Source organism: Gorilla gorilla, chromosome 5, assembly GCF_029281585.2.
Source record: "Gorilla gorilla gorilla isolate KB3781 chromosome 5, NHGRI_mGorGor1-v2.1_pri, whole genome shotgun sequence".
Taxonomy (NCBI): domain Eukaryota; kingdom Metazoa; phylum Chordata; class Mammalia; order Primates; family Hominidae; genus Gorilla; species Gorilla gorilla.
Window position 1 is genome coordinate 168,434,264 of NC_073229.2, and position 22,098 is coordinate 168,456,361.

Consider the following 22,098-nt stretch of genomic DNA (forward strand, 5'->3'; position numbering starts at 1 on the left):
TTTTTTTTTTGAGATGGAGTCTCACTCTCGTTGTCCAGGGTGGAGTGCAGTGGCGTGATCTCAGCTCACTGCAACTTCCACCTCCCAGGTTCAAGCAATTCTCCTGCATTAGCCTCCTGAGTAGCTGGGATTACAGGTGCACACCACCATGCTTGGCTAATTTTTTTTTTTTTTTTTTTTTTTTTGTATTTTTAGTAGAGACAGGGTTTCACTGTGCTGGCCAGGCTGGTCTTGAACTCCTGACCTCGTGATCCACCTGCCTCGGCCTCCCAAAGTGCTGGGATTACAGGCATGAGCCACCGTGCCCGTCCCTTGACGATCTTTTAAAAAGGCCAATTTGACCATGTTGGTTCCCTCCTTCGAACCATCTACTGGCTCCCCATTGCTCTTCAGATAAAGACACAAACCCTTGACCTGTTCTCCATGATCCTATCCCTGGTCCTGCCCAGCTTCTTCACCTGGTTCAACAGGTACACTTGTCTCTTGGCTGTCTTCTTTCCAGAAACACTGGCTTGTGCTCCACTCTTTGACTGCTCCATGATTCTTTCTGCCACTTCGCATAGGAAGCTCTTATCTTTTCTCTTTGTGTTTCCCTTTTTGGCTAATTAAATTCTTGTCATCTTTAAAGGCTTGACTCAAATGTCTCTTCAAGAAAGCCTTCTCTAATTGCCCAGGGCAGGTCAGTCTCCTCTGCTGTATGCTCTTAATACTCTGTGCTTCTCCTTTGTATGATTTGTAGTCTATCAGTATCGTAATGAAATAATTCATTATGTAATTAATTGCTTAGTGTGCATAAGCGCTGTAATGGCAGAGGCTGTGTCTCTTGTTGATAGTCATAACACCATTGCCTGGCTTGGTGCTTTACACATGGTAGGCACTCAATAAATATTTGGTGAATGAATAGTTACTACGAATAACTATATAAAATATATAAATATATTTTTTCAAGTCAGTACTTTCCCTTTTCCTTTTAGGTATTGATGTCAAGCTGAACCATCGGAGGAAGTTGAAAGCCTTAGAAAGAGGACTTGGCAAAGTTTTTGGATTATCTTGAAACTCTGGCAAGATGGCCAAGTATGGAGAACATGAAGCCAGTCCTGACAATGGGCAGAACGAATTCAGTGAAATCATTAAGTCCAGATCTGGTAAGTAAAGGAAGCTCAAGAAAGCTATGGATTTTTATGTATTTAGAAAACCTATGTTTCTTGGATTGATTTGCATTGTTCTTGCAAGAACTTCTTGGAGGTGAAGTTCTTTTGAGAAACTGAATTCTGACAAATGACTATAATTTTGTAAAAGGTATATGTAAAAGGTATAATATCTCTGAGTGTCCTATCCTTTCTCAGCCCAATTTTGTCTAACTGTATGTCAACTGGCATTGCTTAGTGAAACTGCTGCTTGTAGCTAAAGGTTGTTCATTTGGAAGACTACTCCATTAAAATAAAATACGACCGAACATTTTTCTTTCTATTTTCTGGAAATTAAAGGGATTATATGCTTAATGTAGGAAGTGCCACAGTTTCTGGCAGGAAAGATCTTTCACAGTTTGATTTCATTACCATATATCCTCACCCCCATCCCTGTTCGTAGCCATTGATAGGCCAACAGGTGTCCTACCTTGAAATATCTTATGAGCCTTCTCAAGGTAAAATTTTCACCTAGGTAATCTAATAAACCAGACTCAGACAGATTCATGGTTTTCACGAGAACAGTTAAATTGGGGTCCTCAGGATACCACCCCCTCCTCCAATCTTTTTATATAACCGAGTGCTTTTTGACTCTGGCTGTACAGATGAATCAACTGGGGAGTTTTAAAAAACGCAGATGCATTGGCTCCATTCCAGACCCATTGAATAAAAATTTCTGTATTTTTAAAAAGCTTCAAATATGATTCTGAGACAAACTCAAAGGGGAGATATTTTTGAACAGGCAGAACACTTCTCAGCTTTGAAAATTACACAGAACTCCACCCTGAGTGTGAACACTATACTTAAGTAACTTTGAAAAGTTACTTTGAGGTATAAAATTACATCCAGTGTCACTTTAAAGACAAAAAAGGAACCCAAAGCCTGTTTTTGCTGTGTGAACCATCTTTATGTTATGTTAGGAGCTTATTTCTTATTATGTGAAACTGTAGAAATATACAGTGAAAATAAGATCTAAATTAACTGTCTTAAAATACACATTTTCCTCCATGATACTGGTGTTGGTTGATTGATAAAGATTTTAGTTATTACAGATTTGGCTGTAAATATGTAGCAACTATTGTGTAGCTTGATGGGTCTTTTGAAGGTATAGCTTAATATCTTGTTTTAAAATATGCTTTGAGGATGTTCTCTTCCTGTAAAATTCTTTTTGTTTTAAATGTTTTAGTGGTATAAGGTACTACAAAAATGTAAGGGATTATTAATATCATCTTGGGAGTACGGAATACATATTCAGACATATGTAAATATAACAGACGAAAATGGAAGAGAGATGATTTAATGTCTCTATACTAGTCATTTTCTATAAATTGTGAGGAGGTATATTCCTAAATAGTTTTCTGAGTCAACCTTCATTCTAGTAAGACCTTTGATATTTATAACTTGTACTTTAGCCGTGTCCATGAAAGAGTAATTATCTAATTTCAGAAATACCGTGTATATATAATGAACATATAAACTCCCAAACTATTTTAATTTAAAATTATCTTTTAAAAAGGCTGATGAACCTCAAATATTGCTGGAGAACAATTTGGCAAAAATGATAACATGTTTTTAACACATGCATATCAATTAACTGAGTAATTCTGTTTCTAGAGTTTTCCCCTAGGCAATACATAAAAAGGTACACTCAAGAAATTGATCACAGTATCATTTATAATAGAAAACATTGTAAACACCATGAAAATCTAATATTAGGAATTGGTTAGATCATTATTTCCCAAAGTATTTCGAAAAGATCAAAAGTTCTAGGATTGTTAATGTGTAATTCACAAAAGGATGTTATGGTCAAATAGCTTTAGGAAATAGTTGTTTAAACCTATTATTCTGTTTCTTTACTCTAGCACATCTGAACAGATCATACATGATCTCAGTAGAGGTAACTAAATTAGGGTATATCCATAAAGTAGAAGATTAAGCATTCATAAAAAGTGATAGAGATGTGTGTGATGTGTGTGTGTGTGTGTGTGTGTATGAATATAGAAGTGTGTTCTTGATATAGTAAGTAAACAAATATGTATTATATGAAGTCATTTATATGAAAAACGTTTTTTAAAAAATTAGTGAAGTATACAATAAATGTTAATAGTGGTCATCTTGGCATTTGAGATTATTACTTTCTTTTGGCTGATTTTTATTTTCTGAAGTTCTTTAATGAACCCACATTACTGAGTTCTTATATTTTTAAAGATTATCAAATTGCTTAGAGTGTTTAGATGCCAAGGTTATGACTATTACTTTTTTTGTGGTGGCATCTATTTCAAAACACACTGAAAATTTAGTTGTTACATAGCTCAGATATGAATCACATTCTTTTGGCTGAATTATGTTGCAAAAGCCAGTAGATAAATTTGGATTTGAATGGACCCATTAGTCCCAATCTGGCTTCCTCTAAGGGACTTTTTTTGATTCTTTTAAGGCAAATGCTTACTATACAGAGGTAATATTTCATGGTACTCTAAAACTTACATATTTTAAGAGATTTTTAGTTTAGATTAAGTCATAGGAATTGTCTACATATCATATATGTATTTTAAAGATCCTCTGTCTACATGCTCTATGCCAAATTGTTTGCTTTTCCATTTTTTAAAAGGGAATACTTTCCTTTAGGAAAATTTTGATCCTCATCTGCTCTTCCAGGTTTCTTTTTTGGGGGGGAATTGGATGAAAGTGAGGGGATGGAGAGCGTGGTTTCTGCTCTCCAAATCCTTGAGTTTGGACAATCCAAAAGGCTGGCATAATTAAATTGGCATAATAAAAATGTCTATGCATTTTATGTTAAATTATTGTGATTATTTTTATTGTCCTCACTTAGTATTACTTTGTTTCATGCCATTTGTGAATATTATAATTTTTTAAATTTTATAATTTTAAAGCCATTTCCACCATCTAAACAGAAATAGGAAGTTGTCAAGGGTACGTAATGAAGTAGTTTCATAAATACAAAGCCATATATTTATTTATGGTTGTAGTATACTTGCCTTGGGTTTGGGTGAGTTTTAGAAAGGAACTGGAAAGAATTTGATCTATAATGACCAAGGATTTGGTGTTGGATGAAAGTAGACCTGTCTTTCTCTAACTTAAAGGCACATATGCCAAGTTCATCATCAAGTACTGTATTATTAACAGCCTTAATTAGTAGGCTTCAGAAAGCTCAACAAGTTAGTAAATATTTTGAAACAATAGGCCAAGACTAAGAATTTTTAAAAAGTGAAATTTATTGCCAGTAGAGTATGTGATGCAGAAAGTTCTGCTTGGAACATTTTAAACATGAAATAATAAAATGGTTTGGGATGCATATACAATCGAAGAATATCCTCACTGCTATTTCATTCAATAATTAACATACATTAAAGCTAGTAACACAGAATAAGTCATCCTTTTCTGTTGCTGTCAGTGTTGTTGTGGTTTTATCCCAGAGCCCTGTAGAAAGAGTAGACCTCAGGGCTAAGGACAGTGTGTCAGCTGGCTCCATGTGGAGTTCTTGACAGTTTGGGATTATAGACTCTCAGCTGGGAAAGAACTGTTTGATGAATGAAATAGTTGGGCAAGCTTCACATTTTTGGATAATTCAATGTGTTCTTCAAGAGACCTTGGGCTGGAAGCCTGTGTGCAACAATTTTATCATTTCTTCCTTTGCATTTTCTCTTCTTGTCTAATCTTAGGATCTAATTGTTGAGGGAACCTTAGAGGCCCTATAACCCAGCCATTCCTGTGATGTGCTCACCCAGTCTCTGTTTGCACACCTCCAATGATGGCGTCTCACTGCTGATGATGATGATGACGATTCTAGCAACTTACACTAATTGAACACATTCTGTGTGCCGATGTGGTGCTAACAGTTTAATCCTCACAACCACCATTTTGCAGATGATAAATGTGAGCCATACTGAAGTGATTTGTGGCACTGGCCTTCTTTCTGTTTCTCCAAAGGCCCGGTGTGTCTGCCTCAGGGCCTTTGCACATCTCTCTTCTTCCATCTTTGCCTGGCTGGTTCCTTCTTGTCATTTAGATGTAGGCCTAATGTCACCTCTTCGGAGATCTTCCTTGCTGACTTTAGAAAGTAGCTCTCCCAGTCACTCTTGACTGCATCTCTGTATTTACGTTCCCTGTGTTGTTCTTAGCACTCTCTGGTACCTTTTCTGGTACTGTGTGTTCATTAATAGCCTTCCCACTAGAACAGGGCTCCCCAACCCCCAGGGCCTGGACTGGTACCAGTCCGTTGCCTGTTAGGGACCAGGTGGCACAGCAGGAGGTGAGTGGTGGCTGAGCAAGCACTACCGCCTGAGCTCTGCCTCCTGTCAGATCAGCGGCAGCATTAGATTCTCATAGGAACGAGACTCTATGGTGAACCGCACATGCGAGGGATCTAGGTTGCCTGCTCCTTATGAGAATCTAATGCCTGATGATCTGAGGTAGAACAGTTTCATCCCAAAACCATCCCCCTCATCCCTTGGAAAAATTGTCTTCCATGAAACTGGTCCCTGGTGCCAAAAAGGTTGGGGACTGCTGCACTTTACTTAACTCCCCAAGAGCAGGGACCAATACATCCCTGGTACTGAGCCCAATGCCAGGCTCATAATAGGTGAGCAATAAATGTTTATTCAATGATAAAGGCTACAGAGTCTGGAAGTGCCAGAGCTGGCATTTGAACTCAGATGATCTGACTCTAGAAACCCTGCATTTGACCTCTATGGAGTGCCCAGTCTCCTAACTCACAAGACATTTTATTCCATTGCTGCTCGGTGACTCTTCTTCATTTTGTGCCTAATTCTGTCCCTTACACATTTTGCACTGTATTAATTGTATTTATACAGCTCTTCTATCTCTTTTTTTGTAGTTTTCAGGGGTGGGACCCTGGGCTGTGAGGTAGAGCTCCTCTGGACCCCAGGTTAGCATCTCAGAGCCCTGTCAAGGGAAGGCCAATTGTAAGAGACACAGCCTACTGCTTCTGGGCCAGTTGCAGCCTTTCTTGATTTTTGGCTCTAGTCTCTGTCATTCTCTGTTGAGTTAGCAAAGGGGAAAATACCAGAGGACAAACAGTCCTTTGGGTGGAAGATAGAGAAGTGGATAATGTGTTTCTGACGTGAATTCCTTTTTCTCTTTTCTTCTGACTACTGCTCAAGGCTTTTAACTAGCTGAAGTTAAAAAAAAAAAAGGTAGTGGATTTCATAAGGACTGACATTTGGCACAGGGTAGGTCCTGGTCTGATGCCCAGATAGGTATCTGTGGTACTGAAAGGGTTGGTTGAGGAGTGTAGGGGAAGGAAGCAAAGAGAGACCAGTGAAATAAAAATAAAACAAATTATTAAATATGAAATATTATACCAGGTTACATTTATAGCAAGCCTCCTGAAAATCTGCTATGTTTGGAAAGTAAACTTGCTTAACAAGATTCAGTTTTATGAAAATTCTGAGGAGGATTACCTTATTTGTTTATCTTTCTGAGGCCTTTCTTGAGGAAAGACAGTGGTTAAGTTGTATTTAGGCAGTCATCGGTCTATTTCTTTCTTTTATGTTTAAAGCAGTATCTGTGAGGGGATTTTTCTAAACAGCTCAAGGGACTGTGAAAAAATAGTTCATTTTTTGTTTCTCCTGAAGCTTTCCTTGGCTGGAATACCTGTGCTTTGAAGGGAGGTCTTTGAGCAGGTTTGTTTTTTTCCATGAGCCCTGGGGATTTGTAGTGATAGACAGTAACCCTGATGGAAATTCAACTCTGGCAGAGAAGGGCAGCTATTCTTGTCCTGCTTGTAAAAATATTCTCCATGTTGTTACCTCATTATGCTGAAGTAGTGCAATCATGAGAAAGTTTTTTTGTATTAATGTGATTCTCATGACCTGTTACTATGGTTGTGAAACTTTTAGAGGAGATCCATTCACGACTGGAAAACGTGAATTGCTGAGGATGATTCTAAGCAAAGGAAGTACGTTAATTATATAGACAGAACAGAGAACTCAATTTTATTGAACCTTATTTGTACCCAGAAGTTTGAACTAGATGCTGATATGATGATTTTTCTGGGAACAAGTCAACATGCAAGACTATTTGAGCAGCTGTAAATATTAGTTAAAATTTAATCTAAAGCAATGGAGAAAGGGTACTCTGCTCAAGTGGTTTCAGACGCATTGGCTGGATTTTTTTTCTCCCCTTAAATTGTGTGGAGGCATAGACATTTACTATGTTATATTTTTATCTTTTTATATGCCTTAACTGTTTAATAATAAATAGACTTATTTCAATATTTGAAATGTGAGGCAGTATGAGTTCTTAATGTATACTTACTCTCGAGATGATGGCTTTTGGACTGAGAAATTGAAACCAGGTCCCTGTCCTTTCGCTTTTACTTCCTGTGACACTGGATTTGCACATGTCAATTCCAGGAAGCAGGTAGTTTCCAGCATCCATGTGGTTCTCCAATCTTTGCATTTGTGCCTTTAAACAACCAAATACCTGACGTTTATTAATATCCTGTGGGGCTCTTCTATCAGAAGCACATTCTCTTGGCCCGGTTAATAAGGGAAATGTCTGTGTATGCGCATCTGGCAGCTAAGATTAAGGTTTACAGTGGTATAACCTCACCTTCACTTTTAAGAAATTAAGTTTAAAAAAAATGCAGATCTGTCTTTCATAGTAGTGGAGCTCAACAACACATAGAGCATGAGAGTCACATTTTTTGTGTGAATATTTTCGAATGAGCCTTTTTTGGTATGTGGACGGGTGGCTAGTTACATTCAGTTCAATCCTTTTAACATTTAATTACGGAACAAAATCTTTTTTCAAAGTGTAGAGAAAAGCATATAAGGGCATTTCTGATGTAGCAGAGGAATCCAATAAAAAATATGACTTTGTGTCTCTAAAGTGGTACAGCTTTGAAATTAACACATCTGTATAATTTCAAAAGTATGATCTCTTTAGATCTTTTTCTTTAATTTCATAGTCTTAATTTTTGCAAATTTCTTCAACTCCATTCTCTAATTAAGATTTTGGTATACAATATTTATATGCAAAAGATTTTTGGTGCAGGAAATAGCGTTTTGAGGTTGATACTAATTGATTTGTTCACTTGCCCCTCAAAGGCTATGTGTGAGTCAAGTTATTTAACATTGATCCAGTCAATATGTAGATTTATGCACATGCTTTTATTTTGAAAACTAGGTTTTGAGCTTCTCACAGATGGAGTTCCTAATTCAAGCTTTATGTCAGAACCACCCTTCTGGGTCCAGACTCAGATATGTGGGGTGGGGTCCCAGCATCTGGAGTTTTAACAAGTTCTGTGGGCTATTCTCTTTAGTGCTCTTAATTTATAGACAAGGAAGGCAGGTTTAAAAGTCATAGAACCAAAGTGAAAATGATCTGCATTTTAGAGGAGCAAGGAAAGCTACAACGTTTATTATTTCTACTTATAAACACTTCGCTTTAAATAATTTGAAAAGATAATAGATTTCATGATGTTGGGCATTTTTTCTTTTACACTGTATTTTGAAGAGTTTGGGTTGTGTTGGGTGAAGTTAAAAGTGAGGAAAGTGGGTCGGGAGAGTGATGAAACCTGGTGCGTTTCTTATTTTGGCCCATTGAACCAGAAGATGACACCAATATATCTAGTGCCGACATATTTCTCCACCGCGCTCCTTAGTTATTGCTGCAGTGTGTTCAAGGGCTTCTTGCTGTGAGTGTAACATCACATCTTGAACTCTTTTTCTAGGTAATGCATCAGCTTAGAGTCCGCTGATGCATTCATTATAAAAATGTATTGTGTATATTTTCTATTACATTATTTCAAAGACAGATGTGTTTTTGAATCACGGTGGGAAAAAAACTCCTCACATTCAACCTCTATGCTAGTTTTCTTATCTTAAGGGAGGGAGGTTAGAGAAATGTATTATATATGTATTAATATTTGCCTCCCTGTTTTTTAATTCTAAATAGGTGACAGATTTAATATAACTATGCTTGCTTTTGAAATAATTTGCCTACCATTCTTTAAAATGAGTGAATTTTAAAAGATGAATAGTGATTTTTATGTGAAGATGAATTAAAGAGTTAAGTGACATAGACCACCATAGCATTTTCCCTATGGATCTGTAAAAACAGCCCAAAAGTCTTGTGATTTTTTTTTTTTTTTTTTTTTGAGCCGTAGTCTTCCTCTTGCTCTGTTGCCCAGGCTGGAGTGCAGTGGTGCCATCTCAGCTCACTGCAACCTCTGCCTCCTAGGATCAAGTCATTCTCCCACCTCAGCTTCATGAGTAGCTGGGACTACAGGTGTGTGCCACCATGCCTGGCTAATTTTTGTATTTTTGGTAGAGATGGGGTTTCACCATGTCGGCCAGGCTGGTCTCGAACTTCTGACCTCAAGTGATCTACCCACCTCAGCCTCTCAAAGTGCTGGAAATACAGGTATGAGCCATGGTTCCCGGCCTCTTGTGATATCCTTATATTCAGTTAACCAAACCAAATCAAGTCAAATAACAAACCCCAAACCTTTTATGGACCTTGAGTTATTTGCAGATCTTTGGGGTTATTTACCTGTCTTTTGAGCTTTAATCTTTTACCTCTTTGAAGATACAGGAAGGGATCTTTATTTCTTCTTTGATAAAATAACCTTCAGAGTGACTTGAGATATGTAATTGCTTCTTTGTATATCATTGTGTGGTATTTGAGATCACATCTCAAAATTTAATGAGACCTGCTCCTCAGGCAGTTTTAAGATTAAGGATCAAAAAGGGAGCCACTGGAAAGGTGTAAGTGGGCTGGTAATCTATGTTAGAACAGAGACTTTGGTGCAGAGGTTGGCCATGTTCAAATGTGGAGTAAGTTTTCATGAAACAGGAGGAAGCCTTTTCAGATTTATTTGAAACTAAGAAACTGCAAAATAAAAGTAATAAAATACCCCGAAGCAAATAGACTTTAAAACAACATTTGGTCCTAAGTTGTATATGACCAATTTCTTAAAGTGATTGTTATATTGCCAGTTTTGAATTATATATTATCTTTTAAAATTTAAAATGTAAATATTGTCTCAGGGGTGGGAGGATGAATCTCCATCTTATTTAGTGTTAAAGGCTCCTGGCCTTACCCTAAAGCCCAGCTTTTTCGGTGGGGGGCTCATAAATAAAACTGTGTGTGTTCTAGTTTACTCTGTTACCTCATCTAGTTCCTTTAGGTGATTAGAAAATGCCATATTAGCAAATATAAAAATGTTTACTTTTGTGTTTTTACATGTGAAATCAGTGGCCAGTTCTATAATGTTAACATATCAGACCCTTAATTATATATTAACTCCCATTTTGATAGTTTGTATAGAAAAATCAGAGTTGACTTGAATTATTTGAACTTGCATATGCTTTTTCAAGATATGTAACGTGTTGTAAATTAGAAGAGTGTTGGTGTTTTCGGAACACATGCATATGCTTGCTGTCTCAGGGCAGCCTTGTTGGGCATTTGGTGTCAGACATACCTTATTCTGAGGGCCTTGGCATCATGGCAGATTGCTCAGAGAGGGGGTCTCTCTGCGTATATGTCTAAGGGAGACATTTAGGGAAGTCTCATGCCATCCTATCTTTCTTTCTTTCTTTCTTTCTTTCTTTCTTTCTTTCTTTTTTCTTTCTTTCTTTTCTTTCTTCTTTTCTTTCTTCTTTTCTTTCTTTCTTTCTTTCTTTCTTTCTTTCTTTCTTTCTTTCTTTCTTTCTTTCTTTCTTTTCTTTTCTTTCTTTCTTATTTTTTTTGAGACAGGGTCTTGCTCCATTGCCCAGGCTGGAGTGCAGTGACTCAATTTCAGCCCTCCGCCTCCCAGGTTCAAGTGATTCTTCTGCCTCAGCCTCCCAAGTAGCTGGGATTACAGGTGCCTGCCACCATGCTTGGCTACTTTTTGTATTTTTAGTAGAAGTGGAGTTTCACCATGTTGCCGAGGCTGGTCCTGAACTCCTAACCTCAAGTGAACCGCCTGCCTTGGCCTCCCAAAATACTGGATTACAGGCGTGAGCCACTGCTCGTGGCCACCATCCTACTTTCTAACAGCACTGCCCCACCCTCCCCCTCGCCCCAAAAACCACCATGAAGGAGGCAGAGGGCACCAGGTGAAGACTGCCCATGGTCCTTTTCTTACCTCTGTGACTTCGCTTGTTTTGTGTTCTGGGCTTGATTGTTCTCCTTCTCCCTGCGTCCTCAGTTTTGCAACCTCCATCTTTAAAACATCAGCATCAGTGCCACCAAGTGTTCTACTCTCTCTGCTATCTCCATGCCAGAATCAATCTTTCCCACGTGTTCACTCTTCATTTCTGTTTGTTGCCCTTCTGGCTTGTGTATGTCTATATGCCTTTTTTCATCTGACTTTCTGATGCTAGCCTTTAGCTTAGTCTCCACACACAAAGTGCTTAATAAAGACTTTTGGCCGTGTGCAGTGGCTCATGCCTGTAATCCCAGCACTTTGGGAGGCTAAGGTGGGTGGATCATCTGAGATCAGGAGCTCGAGACCAGCCTGGCCAACATGCTGAAACCTCGTCTCTACTAAAAATACAAAAATTAGCCAGGCGTGGTGGCACTCACCTGTAATCCCAGCTACTTGGGAGGCTGAGGCAGGAGAACTGCTTGAACTGGGAGGCAGAGGTTGCAGTGAGACGAGATTGTGCCAATGCACTCCAGCCTGGGCAACAGAGTGAGACTCTGTCTCCAAAAAAAAAAAAAAAAAAAAAAAAAGAAAGACTTGCTATGCCTTTTAATGGTTTTAAAAATTACACTTGCTTACATACATACCTCATTCATTCAGCAAATGGTTATTGTTCATTCATTGTTAGATGCTGGGCTCAGAGATAAGCAAGACCCACCTCTGTTCTTAAGATGCTCTCAGGCTAGTTGGAAAGAAAGACATCAATAAACATCCCCACACAAACCAGGGACACATGGAGGGAGGAAGGATGGGTTCTTGCTTTGGTTGGAATGAGGGTAGGTTTGAGTAAGAGAGCGTGAAAGAGGCAAGGAATTTGAGGTGTGCTTTGAAGGATGTGTAAGAGGCAGCACTGTGGACAGTGTGGGAAGAACATTGCAGATGATGAGAAAAGAGCAAGGCATTTGAAGTCTGTCCCTGGTAACTGAGTGTGGCTGGGGTAATGGGGATGATGGGAGAAGCTGGGGTCAGATTTCGAAAGCCCTTTTGAAGCAGGGTTTATTTGATCTTTCCCTGTAAGAAGCCACTACAAGATTTTAGGAGAGTTAATGACTAGCTCAGAACTGTTTTTCAGAAAGATAACTTGGCTGGCAGCAGGAAAGATAAATTTGGAAGGTAGCAGAGTTAGGGGGAGGCAGGGAACAGGTAAGAGTTGTGAAAAAATTGAGGTTAAGGAGTATAAGGACTTGGACCAGAGTGGTACAAGAGGAGACTGAGCAGGGGAAAGGATGTGAAAAGTGGTTAGCAGTTAGTAACAGGGTGTGCAAAGCCTCAATGTAAACTTCGCCTTTGTGGGATTTGTTAGTTAGTAACAGTATGTTTAAAGCCTCTAGGTAAATTTCACCTTTGTGGGACTTTTTAGTAACAGTATCTATAAAGCCGCAATGTAAACTTCACCTTGGTGGGATTTGCTTTATGTTTTCAATGAGGTATGTAGTTTTTCAAATCGTACTGTAATTCAAATTTTCAACACTTTCAGTTATTAGCTTTTTCTCTAGAATTTTCTTGATCAATTTCTTAACCATTTACAGTTACTTCTACTTACTGAAGTTGACTACTGCTGTTTTTCTCACAGTACCTCTTGGTCAGTTTATACAGGGAACTTCAAATTCAGTTCAGCTGCAATAGGATCTGTATTTTTTTCTATATATATTCTGAAAGAAGGGTCATGCTTTAGGAAAAAGTTGATGAAAATGAGAAAACAGATGGTTTATTTATGTCTATGCAGTATACTATTAACAGTTCTTTGAAAAATTAGCAAAGAAAGGTAATGTTAATCTCATCTTAAATGAAGGTAAAACTTTTGCACAGCTAAGAGAAAATCTGTATACTAAAAGAGTTTGGAAAACTACTTCAGAGGAACTTTAATTAAAGAGTAGTCTAATGTGATGCTGTGAAGATAACGTCATCCTCTATTAGTAATTTCAGCTTCAACAAATAGGATAGAATAAATGCAAATTAAAAATAAATTAGGAGCAGATGTTGAGAAATATCTTACATTTAGGGAATTCTTAAGTGGTAGAAAGGCCCTGGAGTTCAGTTAATAAAGCTGGGATGCTCAGAAATTATAATAATTCAGGTAACAAATGCTTTCCTTAATGTGATGCTCTGCTGTGGAGGTTTTGGGAATAGAAGAAAGAAGAGGCTGTTATTGTCATACTGTTTGTAAGTTCATCTTTCTTTACATTCAGTGGATAACTAAAATCTACTGTATATGCTGATATTTCAGAAATGGTGGTTCCCTTAACCTTCAAGAAAAAACAGAAGTTCCCATTTGTAAACACTTGCAAACATTCTTGGGTTGTCTCTTGGTGGTACCCAAGTTTTTGCTTTGGCCAGTAAGAGACTTTTGCATAGTACTTTGTTGCCTTGCCTCTACAACATGTTAGGCTTGTGGATTGGCGCATGGTGAATAAGACACTGTTCCAGTTGTCGACTGTCTGTCACCTAGAGAGGGCAGATACACAGGAATTTAAGAAAACAGATTAAACAGGCAGTTACACAGTTGTAAAAGTAAAAACAGCACAGATTGCTGTGTGAGCTCACGGGAGGGGTACCTGACATCCCAGGGCTTCAAGGAAGGCATCTTGGAAGAGTGGATATCTAAGCTGAGATCTGAAAGAATGAGTGGGGATGTGGAGAGGCTGTTAAGACAGAGGGAGTTGATGACAAGAGGTTTGGAGGTGAGAATTGTGAGGTTTTCAATATGGCTAAAGCAGGATGCTGGAGAATGAAGCTGAGACCAGTTAATGAAGAGTGTTATAAGCCATCTTTAGGAGTTTGGATTGTATCCTAAGCATAATGGTGAATCTTTGAAAGGGCTTTAACATTAAAAAAATATATATTTATATATTTATCATTTTTAAAATCCTGAAGTATTCAATCTAAAAAAATGTACAGGAAATGATATATCAGATATGCTAGTGCCCTCATTTGAAATTTATCAGCTGTTAATGTTTTGACTTTTTTTTTTTTGAAATGGAGTTTCACTCTTGTTGCCCAGGCTGGAGTGCAATGGCGCGATCTCGGCTCACTACAATCTCCCCCTCCTGGGTTCAAACAATTCTCGTGCCTCAGCCACCCGAATAGCTGAGATTACAGGCATATACCATCATGCCCAGCTAATTTTTTTTGTATGTTTTGTAGAGACATGGTTTCACCATGTTGGCCAGGCTGGTAATATTTTGACATATTTGATTTAGGTTGTATTTTAAAGAGCTAATTATGTCAGCATAGATAAATCTTAAAAACAATTTGACTACAAACAAAAATCAGGTTGCACAATGTATTGAATGGTACTGTATATAAAGCTCATATACCTGCAGAAATTACCCTGCAGTGTTTATGTATTCATATTATAAATATATAGCAAAATACAAAAATTTTTATGGAAATTATAAACACTAGATTTCTTTAGAGATAGTGAGAGAGGAGGTTCTTCAGTTTTATCTATAATATTTAATTCCTCAATGAAAATAGAAATAGAATCTTAAACTAATATGAAATAATGCTGATTTGTGAACTGGGTGATGATTGTCTTAAGCCCAGTTCCTTGGAAGTAGAATTTGAGACAGAGATTTGTGTGCACTTAAGAACAATTCCTGTTAATGAAAGAAATGAGGGAAGAAGGACTGGGCCAGGGAAAAGCTGAAGTGTAGTTGAGTTACAGCAGGGCCACCATTGGATCCATAGGGAATGCTGGTGCTGGGATGGCCCTTCAGAGATTTCCCAACTTGAGGCAATGTGTTGAGCCTGGGGACCTTTGCCTTGACCAGTAGGCTTTAGGCTGACCCTGGGAAGGAGGTGAGGTGAAAATCTGGGCAAGGTAACTTGGCCAAGGGCAGTTCCTGGAGGGATGCTCAGCTATGAGCCCTCAGCTGCTGGGGGAATGAATTTGTGCATTGCCTTGCCTGAAAGGCAGATCTGGATAGGAGATTCACTGCAGTCATGGACCTTGTACCATTTTCTTTTGCCTATTATTGTCTATTTCTATGTCTGAAAGATATGACATATTAAATTAAGAAAGCTTCCAATTTCTAGGAGCAGTATTCACCGAACTACTTCCCTGACACATACATACCTCACACCCTGCACACACCACACACCACAAACCGTAGCTGTAATATCAGGTTACATACTTTCTGTTTTGTTTTCCCTTTTTGTGTTTTTGTTGTTGTTTCCCTTTGTGTGTTTTTGGTTAGTTGAGATGGCCTCCTCTCTCTCACTCCTGGTTTGGGAAGGCCTTGCTTCCTCTGAAAGGTTGTGAGCAGAGGGCTGATCTGATCAGATTTGCTCTTCTGAGTGGTGCTCTAGAAGCCACGTGGAGCATGGATGGTGTGGGGTGTGTGCTGGATGAGGCAAGGCTGGGGTTCTGGAGGACCTTTGGGTGGCTGTCACAGTTAGAGGGTAAGAGGTATTGAAGCCAAAACTGAGATTGAGGTAGCTGGGAAGGAGGAGAGGGGAGAGTTTAGAAGCTTTAGGTAGGAGGCAGACCTGATAGGACATGGTGGTGGTCTTCAAATGATGGGTAGTGGATGGGATGGAGAGAGAAGCCTGGTTTTTGACTTTAACACTCGCAAATGAAGCCTTTCTTTCTAGGTTTTGTGGAGAGGGCAGTGCATAAGGGGATGGTAAGTGAAGTTCTAGATTGAGTTTTGAGGTGCCTGGAGATATCTGGGAAAAATATGTAATATATATATTTCTCTTACATGTACGAGACTGGCTTGGGCTGGGGTCTGCCCTTGAAAACTGGCAGCTGGAGTCTTGAGTACTTTCCTGAGTCATTTTTTGAGCTCTTTGCAAGATAATGTTAAAAATTCAAGAGGCTGGGTGTGGTGGATCATGCCTGGAATCCCAGCACTTTGAAAGGCCGAGGCGGGCGGATCACCTGAGGTCAGGAGTTCAAGACCAGCCTGGCCAACATAGTGAAACCCTGCCTCTACTAAAAATACAAAAAGAAAAAAAAAAATTACCTGGGCATGGGGTCGCGTGCCTGTAGTCCCAGCTACTCAGGAGGCTAAGGCGTGGGAATAATTTGAACCTGGGAGGTGGAGGCTGCGGTGAGTCAATATCACACCACTGCACTCCAGCCTGGGTGACAGAGTGTGACTCTGTTAAAAAAAAAAAAAAATCAAGAACTGTTGCATATTTTATTTATCTTTGTATTTTCTGAGATATTTTTACTGACCCTAAAATGAGCATCTGGATGGTAGATGATGGCAGCAGAAGATGAAGAATTAAGAAGTGGTTTTTTATTTGTAATATTTTTTAGTAGATATTATTAGTTGATGCCACAGTTGTTGACTGTATTTATCTCCCAAGGGCATAGGAAGCCCCCTTGCAGATATTACTCTAGCTAGCCTGATTGGGTGTTTGGGGAGGGAGAGAAGAGGTTAACAATAAATCCTGCAATATGTGCAGAAGTTTTTACACTTGTGTTTCTGCATATTTTCTTAGAAAAAGCGTCCACAGTTTTCATTATATTCTCAAAGGAGACCTATGACTTAATGAAAAGTTAAGTCTTGTTAGAGGAAGAGTGACATATTATAGGGTTATGTCTTCATAATGTTTCTTTTTTTCTGAAATTAGGTTGGCAGTCTAATACCCTGGCACGAATTGAGGGTCTCACACTTTTGCTGTAACTCAAATTCTGGTCCTTACTTTACTTCTACTGCCTTAAAGCCACTCAAACAAAAGACCTGATTGCTAGAATTATGGTGAGAAGACACAAAGTTTGAAGGGCAAAATTTCTGATAATGTTTGACCCAGTTTTGCATATAATGAATTTTTATTTGTTGATGAATATTTCCCTTTTGTTGCTAAAAGTGGCAAATAATCAGACATAGATTACTAATTAACAGTCTGCCTCAGGTTTTTTTTTTTTAATTAATGAAACTTGGGCTTCATCAAGCTCAGGTGGAATGGGTATCACAGTGCTTTATTTTTTCTGACATCAAAAGAAATTTCTTTGTCAAAGTGTAGACATGTTTGTTGTGACTGCCTTTTGTGTGGGTTCTTTTCTCCCAGCCCTCTCCTACTACAGGAGAGAGAGAGAATGGATAATGGCCCTTTGCTCCTCATTCCACATTCAGACCAGATTCCCCAGCTGCAATCTCCTGCCATCGGATTGCATCACCAACTCAACCTAATTGGTGAGATGTCACTCCCTCCCTCCACTGCTCACTCTCATTTCTCAGTGAGTTTAGCTCTGTCACTCTCTCTAAAAGTTACTCTTGTTTTAGTGATTTGGGTGTAAACATTGATGATCCTTCTAATACTCTGTCCTGTTAATTTCTCCAAGTTCTCTTTCTAGTGATCTTGTCTCCCACTGTGGTGGGTATATTCTGGCTAGACCAGGTCATTGTTTATGGTGGCAGCCCCTCTGTCATCTGAATTTAAGCGTCCCATTGTTTTGGTTCTAGCATGGCTCACTGCAACCTCCGCCTCCTGGGCTCCAGCAATCCTCCCACCCTGGAGTAGCTGGGGCTATAGGCATGCGCCACCATGCCTGGCTAATTTTTGTATTTTTTTTGTAGATAAGAGGTTTCACCATGTTGCCCAGGCTGGTCTCAAACTCCTGGGCTCAAGCAATCCATCCACCTCAGCCTCCCGAAGTGTTGGGATTACAGGTGTGAGCCACCATGCCCGGCTGACTTTGCCTACTCTTGTCCTAAGAAAATTGAAGCAAACCAAAGAGGAATCCAGAAACTCCAATACCACATCTATCCTCAACCAGAACCCACCCAAGGCCACCCTAACCGTGTACATGGTACCCATCCTCCTTTACTTACTCAAAGTTACCTCCCTTCTCTCTTCTGCATCCCTATGATTTCCCCTTTAGTGGATCCGCTTACAAACATGCTATTGTTTTTCTTCTAGCAAAACTTTACTTTGATCCCACCTGTCTCTGTAGCTACCACGCCGCCATTCCTCTGGTCCCCTTTATGAAAGAGCTCCTCAAAGATTGTATGTACCAACATTTGCAGTTCATCTCCTTTCATTCCCTCTTAAGACCACTCAAATCAGGCAGACCCCCTACCAGTCCAGTAAAACTGCTCTTGTCAAAGTTATTAGGGACCTCCTTGTTGCTAAATCCAGTAGCCTGTTCTCAGTCCTTACCTTATTCCACCTCTCAATAGCATCAACACTGCTGATCACTCCCTCCTCCATGACTCTTTCTTCATTTGGCTTCTAGGACACCCCACACGCTCCTGGTTTCCCACCCATTATCTTTTGCTGATTCTTCCTGTTAACGCTGGAGGGCCCAGGATCCAGTCCTTGGACCTCCTCTCTGTCCCCACTGTTGCCCTTTGTCATCTCACCAGTATCCTGGTTTAAATACTATCTGAATGCTGGCTCAAATTTCAGTTGTTTACTTCACATCTTCTATGTTCAGATCTGAAAATCTGAACTCCTGATCTCCCGTAAACCCCAAAGCTGATCCCACAGTCTTGCTTGTCCCAGATAATGTGATTCTTCCAATTGCCCAGACCCCCAGTTTTGGAGTCATCTTTGTAGTCGTTTCTTTCTTGTATACCCACATCCAATGCAGCAGATCCTGCCGGTTCTATTTTCCTAATACTGAATTTATACAGAATCCGGTCATATTTTATGATCTCCACTGCTACTGCCCTGGTCTAGGGGACCTTTGCTTTTTCTGGAATTGTCTCCTTACTTGTCTCTCTGCTTCCTCCCTTGGTCCATGGAGGCTGGTCTGAACCCCACAGTAGAGGGATCCTTTTCAAATCAGAAGTGGATATGTTGCTTCAGGTTTCCAAGTCTGCAGTGACTCTCCATTCCAGTTGTAATAAACGCGAAAGACCTTACAGTGATCTACAAGACCCTGTTTATCCTGCCTGGCTTCATCTCCCCTTACTAGTTTGTGCTCATTATATGAGGCAGGCACCTCCCAGGTCAGGGCCTGAGCCCTCTTCTAGCAGATAACCTTGTGGCTAACTCCCTCCTCTCAGAGAGCTACTGTGCCAGTCAATTAAAATAGCAAATCCTTCCCTCATTAGCCCTCTCCACCCACTTTATCCTGTTTCATTTTTTCCCATAGCACTTACTGGATTTTGCTGATTGTCTTTTTCCACTAGAATGCAGGTATTTTGTCTAGGTTGAATCACTAGTATCTAGAACAGTGCCTCACACATAGTATGTGCTCAATAAATACACATGTGCAGAAGCAAATCACATTTTTCATTGCTTTCCACAAGTGTGAGCCTGGGCAACATGGTGAAACCCCATCTCTACAAAAGATATAAAAATTGGTCTGGGTGCAGTGGCTCATGCCTGTAATCCCAGCACTTTGGGAGGCTGGGGCAGGCGGATCACGGGAGGTCGGGAGTTGGAGACCAGCCTGACCAACATGGAGCAACCCTGTCTCTACTTAAAATACAAAATTAACCAGGCATGGTGGCTCATGCCTGTAATCCCAGCTACTCAGTAGGCTGAGGCAGGAGAATCGCTTGAACCTGGGAGGCGGAGGTTGCAGTGAGCTGAGATGCGCCATTGCACTCCAGCCTGGGTAACAAGAGTGAAACTCCGTCTCAAAAAAAAAAGGCTGGGCATGGTAGTGCATGCCTGTGGTCCCGGCTACCTGGGAGGCTGAGGTGGGGGGACAGGGATCACTGGGCGTGGTGGGGGGGGGGGCGTGCCTGTAATCCCAACTACTGGGGAGGCTGAGGCACAAGAATCGCTTGAACCCAGGAGGCAGAGGTTGCATTGAGCTGAGATCGTGCTACTGCACGCCAGCCTGGATAACAGAGCAAGATGCTGTCTCAAACACAAACAAACAAACAAAAAACAAACAAGTGTGCAATCCCTGAGAAAAATATCAGTTCAATCTTTGTTGTATCTTTATTGTCCCGATTGATTAGCTGCATGTCAGCCTTTGACTATGTTTCCCAGATGCTCACGACAGATCGATCACTTGATGTTGTTTTCAACAGGCAGTCATGAAATGAGCAGACTGAGGTCAGTGTAGCATAGATATTTGTCAGCGTGGTTGCCAACTGCCTTTCCTCTTCTAAGATTGCCCTTTATTGTGTGATTATATTACATTTTTATTTGGCATGAAAATGCCCATTTAGTGAAATGATGAGGATCTTCCTGGGGGATGAATTCTGGCGTAAGAAGCTTTCTTCAGATTACTAAGCACTCTAAAAGGTCCCAGGTTATGGGGCTCTGGAAAGTAACGATGCGAATACTTCACTTGGTTATGTGATTTTTATTTTTGCCTTGGAACTCTTTCTGCAAACAAGTCTTCCAATGGAGGAATTTTAGGAATGTGACGATGCATTGCTGATAGGTAGGATGTGGCTTTCTATACAGCAGAGTTTAGGGGGTGGGACTGGCAGGTGAGTAGCTCAACCTAGGCTTCTGAGGGTCCTTCATGTCTTTTGGAACACAATTTGAAAATCACTGCTTTAATTGCTAAATTCTAGAAAACCTGTATGCCCTATTTAAAAAAAGAGCTTAGCTTAGTGTCAAAGAGGAACTAGGTTCCAGTTTTAGCTCTGCAGATCACCAGCTGTGTGACCTTGAATATGTCACTCAAGCTGTCTGCACAATTAATTGATTTGTTTGTAAGGTAAGGAGTGTGGACTAGATGACCTCACACTGATCACTTTCTAAGCTCCAGAGAACCTAGTTGTTAATGCTTAATTGTGAGAGCTGTGCTCGGGAAGGGCTGTGTTCTAGTACCTTCTTCCTCATCACTGTCATTTCAATATTATCTACACTGGTCTTCGCAAATATTCTGCACACTTGGATTCTAACCTGCAATATTGCTGTTGGGGTTACAGAAATATAGATTATATGATGGTATTTAGGATAAGCATTTTTATCTCTAAAATGAGTTAGATATCAAGGATGGCATGGTGTTAGATTACACAATATTTGAAAAGAATAATAAGAAAAATCCTGCAGGATTTAAAAATCTTATTAGTACTCTTCTGTAGAAATACTTTAGGGAGTGGTTCAGACAGTATCAGGTGCTGTGGGTGTAAGCATGGCCACCTGCTGTCTCTGTGAACCTGGACAAATGGCTTAGCTGCTCTGTGCCTGAGTAAAGTAGAGATAGTAATAGCATCAACCTCCTCGTGTTGTAAAAAGTAAGTGAATTAACATATATAAAGCAATTTGGGGCCGGGCGCGGTGGCTCATGCCTGTAATCCCAGCACTTTGGGAGGCCGAGATGGGCGGATCACGAGGTCAGGAGATCGAGACCATCCTGGCTAACACGGTGAAACCCCGTCTCTACTGAAAATACAAAAAAATTAGCCGGCCTGGTGGTGGGCGCCTGTAGTCCCAGCTACTCGGAAGGCTGAGGCAGGAGAATGGTGTGAACCCAGGAGGCGGAGCTTGCAGTGAGCCGAGATTGCGCCACTGCACTCCAGCCTGGGCAACAGGGCAAGACTCCGTCTCAAAAAAAAAAAAAAAAAAAAAAGCAATTTGGAACATAGAAGCACTCAATAAATGTAAGCCGTTACCTCCATACAAATAATTATTATAATGTGGGTTTATTTCTTTCCAGTCTTTTAAAATAAGCATGTAAAAATAGTTTTAATCATATTGCACTAGGAAGATTTGTTTTTGTTTCTTAAATACGTATAGAATTTCCCTTTTTCCGCTTCTTTATATTTAATAACAAGACATTCTAGGATAGACTAAGCCTTTTCATGGCTAATTGTCCTGTGGAATTCTTTTAGTTTTTCTCTTCCATGTTTATAT

At 39.9% G+C, this 22,098-nt stretch overlaps 1 protein-coding gene across 4 annotated transcripts in view; it reads left to right on the forward strand.

Moving 5' to 3' along the window:
* The first annotated feature begins 978 nt into the window (after nucleotides 1-978).
* The window catches only part of UTRN (utrophin), a 562,884-nt gene continuing 541,764 nt past the window's right edge, over nucleotides 979-22,098 (forward strand). For 3 of the 4 annotated variants that reach the window (XM_063707928.1, XM_063707930.1, XM_063707929.1), the window contains exon 1: nucleotides 17,397-17,516. In XM_063707928.1, the coding sequence (XP_063563998.1) occupies nucleotides 17,420-17,516 (97 nt within the window). In that variant the 5' untranslated portion in view covers nucleotides 17,397-17,419. Of the gene's footprint in view, nucleotides 1,146-17,396; nucleotides 17,517-22,098 lie in introns of those variants that run through there. The other variant, XM_019029674.4, reaches the window with a different exon arrangement.